Source organism: Astyanax mexicanus, chromosome 14 (assembly GCF_023375975.1).
Source record: "Astyanax mexicanus isolate ESR-SI-001 chromosome 14, AstMex3_surface, whole genome shotgun sequence".
In the NCBI taxonomy this organism is placed as follows: Eukaryota; Metazoa; Chordata; class Actinopteri; order Characiformes; family Acestrorhamphidae; genus Astyanax; species Astyanax mexicanus.
In genome coordinates this window covers 27,167,668-27,176,388 of record NC_064421.1, presented here as the reverse complement: position 1 = coordinate 27,176,388, position 8,721 = coordinate 27,167,668, and the positions used below count along the sequence as shown (strand labels likewise).

Here is an 8,721-nt window from a genome sequence, read left to right as displayed (position 1 = left end):
CACAAAGACTGCCGCTGCTGTCGTCTGTACCCTTCGAGCTGTGATATGGAAAGATATTTCAAAGATAAGAGACATGTGCGAGATGTACGCGAGACGCACATGATTATTCAGGTCCAGGTCAGGTGTGGTTGGGAAGAAAGGGACTGGTGTGAATGCAGTGTTTTTCATTTGTGTGAATTAGGGCTGTAAGGATAAATCGTATTTTCATTGGTATTGTTACATGAATTGTCAATGATAATTTTGACTAAAAACACCAAACATCAAAGAAATTGCATTACCCACGTGCAGCAAGGTGGACTGAAAACACACACCAAACTAAAGTCGCTTTTCCAATGCAGGGCTGTACAGTTCAGAGCACAGAGTGTAACCAATCTGGTAGCTTTTCTATATAGGCACAGTTCAGCACAAAACGTGTACAAACTAGGTTTGGACCCAATAGCTACAATAACTGTTCTTGTAGTAAGAGAACTGTTCAGTGGAAGGGGATAAAGAAAGAGGGATCTTACTATTGGCTAGCTAGTCCGGGCCACTGCAATTGCAATGTTGGATAAACGTGGACACCAGCATTTCTAAGATGGTGCTAGATTAACCCTGTTGCTAGCATTGCTAATGTAGTATAGAGCTTAGATTCTCTGCCCAAACCTGACCTGAGACCTGACCCGAACTCAGGCCGGGTCAGCCAAGATTTCCCACCACTTTCCCAGGCTGGGTCGGGCTCTGTTTTTTAATGCTGTTTTTTTTGTTATATAAAGCTATGTCGTGATCATCACAATATAGCAAAGTAACAATTCAAGCTGTGTTTTAAATCAAATGTTGCACAAGTTAAAATGTTACAATCACTCAGCTCTGGAACTGCAGTGAGCACTGCGCACATGTGAGCTCCATCGCTTGTCCGCGCAAAGCCTTATTGCACTAAAGCTATGCTTAAAAAAAAATTCTTAAATTCTTAAACATTGTTAACTATATCAGAAAAGAAGAAAGTCATTGTTAATGATGTTATTGTTCTTGGTCTGTTCTGGTTCAATTATTGTGCAGAGCGCAGCCTCGTTGTTGCTTTATGTGTTTTGCACTAACATTGAAAAAACATTGTGTTTTCTGAAAGTGTTTTATATTCTTAGACATTGTTAATGATATTAGAGTAGAAAGGTAGATCGGTTCTTAATAAACAGTTTTCATAAATAATAGGTCTATGCTTTTTCAGTGTTGCAGTGTTAAGTAACATCATTCTGAACAGATATCCGTCATTCAAAGAGATAGATAGATATATAGATAGATAGATAGATAGATAGATAGATAGATAGATAGATAGATAGATAGATAGATAGATAGATAGATAGATAGATAGATAGATCTATTCTCGGTCCTGGTTAGGTAAATGGCTGCAAATGGAAACAGTAACTGTAACCAGGCTAAAGAACTTTAGTAACCATTTGGCCCTGCAGTGGAAAAACTGGTTCATTCTAAGCCTGGTAAAATAATCGTAGCCAAGCCAAGTGCTGGAAAAAAACCTTAAAGTAGTAAAAAACAATTTTAAAATTGATATCAGAATATCCAAAGTGTTATCACACATATTTAGCTTTTTTGTCTATTTTCCAAAACCAGCATCTGAAATATTGGAATTTGTTTTTTTTGTTTGTTTTTTGAAGAGAACTCGCACGGCGTACGAGAATCCTCGATTTGTGAGAACGCATTATTGATTCCATTCTCGACCCTCATTTACAACCTGACATATTTCCTCCTCATCTTTAATTCAGGAATCGCTTTCTCTCCCGCTTTCCTATCAGAAATCCTTTGATTTCTGTCCTGCTTCTCAATTCTTCATGGAACTCTGCATTTCAAAGAGGCGTCTTGTTTCTTCCGAGGTAAAGATCCTGCCAAGTTTACAAGTAAGACTGCCCATCTGAGCTTAGCTGATTTCAGCAGAGGTTTGCTCGTCTCCAATTCGGGTCAACCTCAGCAGCACACAGGGACTTAAAAGATAGCATCGACATGTCCTGTGATCCCAATAAGCACGGCTTTCAGCGAGCTTGATCAGTGAGCCATCCACCTGGGCACTCAGGGGTTGGCATGGCGGGTGTTAGTAGAGCGACTGAGTGCCAAAGCTGCGAGCCAATGCCAAAGAAGTAAACTTGAGGAAACAGGAGTAAAGCTCAAGTACATGACTGGCAGCGGCGCAAAACACGGGGACAATGTTCACAATCTATACAAGACCAGGAGAATGTACTAGAGTCTAACAGAAATGCACCAAATAAAATATTTCACAAGTTTTCATTAATTAAAAAAAAAAAAAATAGCTTACAGTAAATGTACGTTGTCCTGCTTTTTAAGAATGTTTTTTTTAAAAGCAATAGCAAAACTACAGTTTAAAATGTTTAAGGTTAAAGGCAGAGGACAAATTCCATCTGTGCCCAGGACAAGTATGATATATTTGACTGTCTTGTCTTATTTTTTTTAATTTGCATATAAAAATGAACTTAAAACTGTTGTTTGTCTGCTCTTGTTGACTCTCTAAGTCAATTCTCTGTAGTACTTTGAGTAAGGAAGTAGGTGAGAACGGACGAATGTGAGCTTGCCGTCACTACGGCTTAAAAATCTTTCGTTCCTTAGTTACAGGAAACACTGAAATATGTCTTAGAAATTATATTAAAAGTCTTTTCACTTTTTGGCTGAACACTGCTATTTCAAGCATAAATTTACCTCAGCACTGCAAAGTTAATCATGTAAAGAATTCGCTTATACACTACTACAGCCATAAATGTACATCAAAACTGCTTTTTCAATCATACATTTACCTCAGCACTGCAAAGTTAACCATAGAATTTACTTATACACTACTACAGCCATAAATGTACCTCAAAACTGCTAATTCAATCATATATTTACCTCAGCACTGCAAAGTTAATCATGTAAAAAATTCGCATAAAAAACTACTACAGCCATAAATGTACCTCAAAACTGCTAATTCAATCATACATTTACCTCAGCACTGCCAAGTTAATCATGTATAGAATTTACTTATACACTACTACAGCCATAAATGTACCGCAAAACTGCTATTTCAATTATACATTTATCTCAGCACTGCAAAGTTAAACAGGTTTGGTGTACACTTGTGTGTAAAATGAACTTAAACCTGATGATTGTCTGCTCTTGTTCGCTCTCTAACTCAATCCTCTGTAGTGATTTGAGGAAGGAAGGAGGCGAGGAGGGACGAGTGTGACCTTGCCATGGCTACGGCTTAAAAATCCTTCGTTCCTTGGTTAGAGAAAACTGGAATATGTCTTAGAAATGATTTAAAAAATAATTTTTGATAGAAATTATTCTTCTCAGTTTTTTCACTTTTTGGCTAAACACTGAAAGTGCTTTTTTCCTATTTCTGGACAATTTTTTTAATTTGCAACTTATTCAGTACATCCCAAGAATCTACTCTTCTGGACTAGGCATTTTGGCAAAGAATCAGAGCTATGCTTTCTTTTTCTTTGCCATCTTTCTTTCTTTTTTGAATGACACAGTTAAAATAGTCTTAATTTACGGAGGCATTCACAGCTCCAATGGATTTTTAGCTTTGCGCTGCAAAGACATAATTTTTTCTAAGCAAACCTCTCTTTTTTTAAGAGTGCACATCCGTGTTATGTTGTTACTGCAGGAATGAATAATCCCACTGAAGGATGAATTTATTCAGCTTATACCATGTGTTGACCTAGAAGCTGTGGTGTGTGTGTGTGTGTGTGTGTGTGTGTGTGTGTGTGTGTGTGTGTGTGTGTTTGTGTGTGTGCAGCACATCTGGCTGGTGCATGGGACCTGGGTGGGATTTGCCTTTGGTTAGAGGGCATCTGGGAGATTACAGATGAAGAACTATGGGCACTGCTGTACCATACGGCCGAATTAATATGATAAAAGAAAAAAGGAATGTTCTCTATATACAGTATGTTCCCTTATAAATGATATTAAATATACAGCTTCATAGTTTGTCTAATTAGCCTTAGTATCAACTCTGAGCATTAAAATAGTGAATGCTGACAAACATCACAAAATAAGCGTTAAGAGAAATTAGTAGAGGATTTCTGTGATGTATATTTAAAATACACCTCATGGATGCACTGGGACGCATCATCAGTGATGTATCCTGAGGTCATCGGGTGTTTCGGGTCTTGCAACATCATACACCCTCACCCAGGCGACCCAGCCGGGGGTGATCAGGCCCCAACTTGCGTCCCAGTAGCAACCCACGGATCTGCCCTCTTCATCCAAAGCCACCTAGTAGCCTTTTCGGCGGCTTCGCTTGCGGACTTGATGGCCCTCTTCTTTGCTGCTCCCACGATGCCCAGGCGGCTGAGGACCTTGCACAGAGACCTCCCTGCAAATCCCCTGCAGCCTACTTCTATGGGCTCGTAGAACGTCTTCCAGCCTCCTCCCCTGCACTCCTCCACAAGTTCCTGGTATTTAGCCCTCTTCCTCTCATTTGCTTCCTCGATGTTTTCTTCCCAGGGCACTGTCAACTCCAGTATGATCAGCTGTTTTGAAGACTGAGAGGTCATGATCATATCTGGACGGAGGGTTGTTGTTGCGATCTGCTGGGGGAACCTCATTTGCTTACCCAGGTCGACCTGCAGCTGCCAGTCAGATGCTGTATGGAGTAGGCCTGCTGTTGCATGTTTGTTTGTTCTGGGTTTTTCTCCAGCTTTCACAAAGTAGATTGCCTTCTTTGGAGCATGATGGTTCTTGCTGGAGCTGATGGCTGAAGCTACGCTCTCAGCGACTGCCTTAAGCACCTGGTCATGGCGCCAGCGATAGCGACCATCTGCTAGAGCCTTCGGGCAGCCGCTGAGGAGGTGTTCTAGAGAGCCTCTACCAGAGCACAGCGGGCAGGAAGGTGTCTCACTTTTCCCCCACACATGGAGGTTCGCTGGGCTTGGCAGGACGTCGTAGACAGCTTGGACCAGGAAACGGACCCGCTGGAAATCCGGCTGCAAGATGTTTGTCCAGGTGATCCTTCGCTTCAGGGCGCTCTCCCACCTTGTCCATGCTCCCTGTTGCCGTAATCCTACTACCCTGCTCAGCCGCTCTTCCTCCACACCTGCTCTGACTTCCTCCTGGATCAGGTGGTGCCTTTCCTTCCCACGTGTCTGGCTAATGAGGATCTTTGGGAAGTACCCCAAGCCTGCTCTGCCTGTTGCCTCAGTGCCCACCAATTCCTTCTGTCTTAGGCGTGACTCTGCCAGCTTCACTGCTTCCCTAGCCTTCCACTTTCTTCCTGTCCTCACCTCAATGCCGGCTGCTGACACTTTGCTGTCCTTTGAGTCCCTGTACTGTAGAGCTTCTCTGGTGCGTGCCACCATAAACTCTTCTGTCAAACCCCTGAGAGGAAGCTGCAAGATGTTGCTCGTACCATACAGTGCAGCGCTGGTGAGGCTGCGAGGAAGTCCCAGCCATTTTCGAAGAAAGCTGCTGATCCTCCTCTCCAGGGACTCAACTGCTGTCATTGGGACTGTGTAAATTAACAGGGGCCACAGGATGCGGGGCAGAATTGAATGCTGGTAGATCCAGGCTTTAAACCTACCAGGCAGGCCAGACTTGTCTACCTTGGTGAGCCAGGTACCGAGTTCTAAACTGGCCTTCTGGATGGCTGCTGAGTCCTTCAGGGTGGAGTCAAAGAGTTTCCCCAAGCTCTTCACTGGTTGCTCTGTGATGGTAGGGATGACCGTTCCTGAGATGGAAAAACGGAACTTGTCAATCACCTTCCCCTTTTTCAGGACCATCGATCGTGATTTGGAGGGCTTAAAACTCATCCTTGCCCAGGTCATGAGCTTTTCAAGCCCTTGCAGGATCCACCTGCACCCTGGGACTGACGTGGTTGTTACAGTGAGGTCATCCATAAAGGCTCTGATGGGAGGCTGTCGTACACCTGACTTGGTCAGGGGCCCTCTGCATTCCACCTCAGCTGACTTGACCACCATGTTCATGGCCAGGGAAAAGAGGACAACAGAGATGGTGCAGCCTGTAATTATCCCTTTCTCAATGCTGTGCCAGTCTGATGTCTCTGACCCAGAAGTAACTCTCATCCTAAACTTATTGTAGTAATCCAGGATGAGGTCCTTGATCTTACTGGGAACATGGTGGAGGTGGAGAGCGAGTTCTACCAACTTGTGTGGTATGGAACCATAGGCATTCGCCAGGTCCAACCACAACACAGCTAGGTCGCCTTTGTTCTCATGGGCCTCCCGGATGAGTTGCGTAACGACTCCAGTGTGTTCCAGGCAGCCAGGAGCAGAGATCCCTCCCTTCTGTACTGATGGGTCTATATAGCTGTTCTTGAGAAGAAACTCTGTCAGTCTTCGAGAGACGATGCTGAAAAACACCTTCCCTTCCACACTCAGCAGTGAGATGGTTCGAAACTGACTGATGTCTCGCGAGTTCTCCTCTTTGGGGATCCAAACTCCCTCAGCATGCCTCCACTGGTCGGCCACTTTCCCCCTTCTCCAAATCACTTTCAGGATCTTCCACAGATGCCGTAGAAGCCCTGGGCAGCGCTTGTAGACCAGATAAGGGGTTCCACTGGGGCCTGGGGCTGACGCTGAACGGGCCGCCTTGACGACCTCCTCCACCTCCTTCAGGCTTGGCTCCTTCAGGTTGAACTCCATTGTCGGGAGATCTGGCCTGATGAGAGCTTTATTGGGCTCCAGTTCCAAGTCTCTCTGAGGATCGCTCACAGTGTCCTGGAGAAAGTGATTTACTTGCTCTATAGAGCACTCAAGCCGCCCGCTGCGCTTGTCCCCGAGGAGTTGTTTGGTAAAGCCAAAGGGATTTGCGATGAAAGCTGCTCGCTTCCTTGCCCTCTCTTTTGCCCGTCTCCGGTGCCACTCTGCTCTGCGAAGAGTCATCAGCTTCTTGCGCAGGATGTTTTTCAGTTCCAACAAGGGTTTCTTCTCCTCCTCCGCTGCAGCCTTGTACTGTTTCTTGAGGGTGCGAAGCTCCTGGCGCAACTGATGTATCCGGGTGGCTCTGCGGCTCATTGTGTAGGAAGTGGATTTTGATTTTCCTTTATCCACCTGTCCAAATCTTTCTGAGGCATAGCTGATGATGATTGTAGTCATTGATGTGAGTCGGCTGTCCACGTCTCCTTTGGCTGTGGCCTGGATGATCTTGGACACATCCTCGTCAAACTGCTGCCACTCGCTCCTCTTGCTGGCTGGGGGCCACTTAATCCGCTGCTGTGGAATTACTCTGCTAGGGTTAAGAGTCTGAGGTACATGGAGGGACTGGGCTCTGTGGGTTGCCTCCTGGCCGGGCTCCTCCTGCGTCTCACCAGGTACAAGACCTGAGCGTTGTACCTCATTATCTTTGTCTAGGCATTTCATTCTAGCTTTGTGGATCTTCAGGCCACGATGGTTCTTGCACAGCTTTCCACAAATGCATATAACGTTCGTCGTATGTCCGTTTGCCTGGGTCATCACCGTGTAGTCCGTCCGATTGAAGATCTCATCCTCCCCCCCTCTCGGGATCTCCTGGGGGTATCTCTCTGTAGGGCTTTCCGTAGCTTGATTGGGTCCTCTCTCACGAAAGATGCAGGTTGGGATGCTACCCCAACCTGCCCCAGGTGCCGTCTTTCCGTGCTGCCAACTGTCTCTCCAGTAGTCGACCAAACTGTTCTTGGTTGTCACCTAGTCTATTCCTAGGGGTCACTGGCTGTGCCAGATGTTGAATATTTAAAATACACCTCATGGATGCACTGGGACGCATCATCAGTGATGTATCCTGAGGTCATCGGGTGTTTCGGGTCTTGCAACATCATACACCCTCACCCAGGCGACCCAGCCGGGGGTGATCAGGCCCCAACTTGCGTCCCAGTAGCAACCCACGGATCTGCCCTCTTCATCCAAAGCCACCTAGTAGCCTTTTCGGCGGCTTCGCTTGCGGACTTGATGGCCCTCTTCTTTGCTGCTCCCACGATGCCCAGGCGGCTGAGGACCTTGCACAGAGACCTCCCTGCAAATCCCCTGCAGCCTACTTCTATGGGCTCGTAGAACGTCTTCCAGCCTCCTCCCCTGCACTCCTCCACAAGTTCCTGGTATTTAGCCCTCTTCCTCTCATTTGCTTCCTCGATGTTTTCTTCCCAGGGCACTGTCAACTCCAGTATGATCAGCTGTTTTGAAGACTGAGAGGTCATGATCATATCTGGACGGAGGGTTGTTGTTGCGATCTGCTGGGGGAACCTCATTTGCTTACCCAGGTCGACCTGCAGCTGCCAGTCAGATGCTGTATGGAGTAGGCCTGCTGTTGCATGTTTGTTTGTTCTGGGTTTTTCTCCAGCTTTCACAAAGTAGATTGCCTTCTTTGGAGCATGATGGTTCTTGCTGGAGCTGATGGCTGAAGCTACGCTCTCAGCGACTGCCTTAAGCACCTGGTCATGGCGCCAGCGATAGCGACCATCTGCTAGAGCCTTCGGGCAGCCGCTGAGGAGGTGTTCTAGAGAGCCTCTACCAGAGCACAGCGGGCAGGAAGGTGTCTCACTTTTCCCCCACACATGGAGGTTCGCTGGGCTTGGCAGGACGTCGTAGACAGCTTGGACCAGGAAACGGACCCGCTGGAAATCCGGCTGCAAGATGTTTGTCCAGGTGATCCTTCGCTTCAGGGCGCTCTCCCACCTTGTCCATGCTCCCTGTTGCCGTAATCCTACTACCCTGCTCAGCCGCTCTTCCTCCACACCTGCTCTGACTTCCT

General features: G+C 46.3%; 1 protein-coding gene across 1 annotated transcript; it reads right to left on the bottom strand.

The window, feature by feature from the left end:
• Positions 1–4,073: 4,073 nt before the first annotated feature.
• LOC125781141 (uncharacterized) lies at positions 4,074–7,605 on the bottom strand. The gene has a single exon (XM_049464273.1). The coding sequence runs from the start codon at positions 7,449–7,451 to the stop codon at positions 4,197–4,199; it is 3,255 nt and encodes a 1,084-aa protein (XP_049320230.1). The 5' UTR covers positions 7,452–7,605; the 3' UTR covers positions 4,074–4,196.
• Between the last annotated feature and the right edge of the window lie 1,116 nt (positions 7,606–8,721).

Bases quoted from the DNA above. Each gene is read 5' to 3' on its own strand.
- LOC125781141 (XM_049464273.1), bottom strand. From the start codon at position 7,451: ATGACCCAGGCAAACGGACATACGACGAACGTTATATGCATTTGTGGA.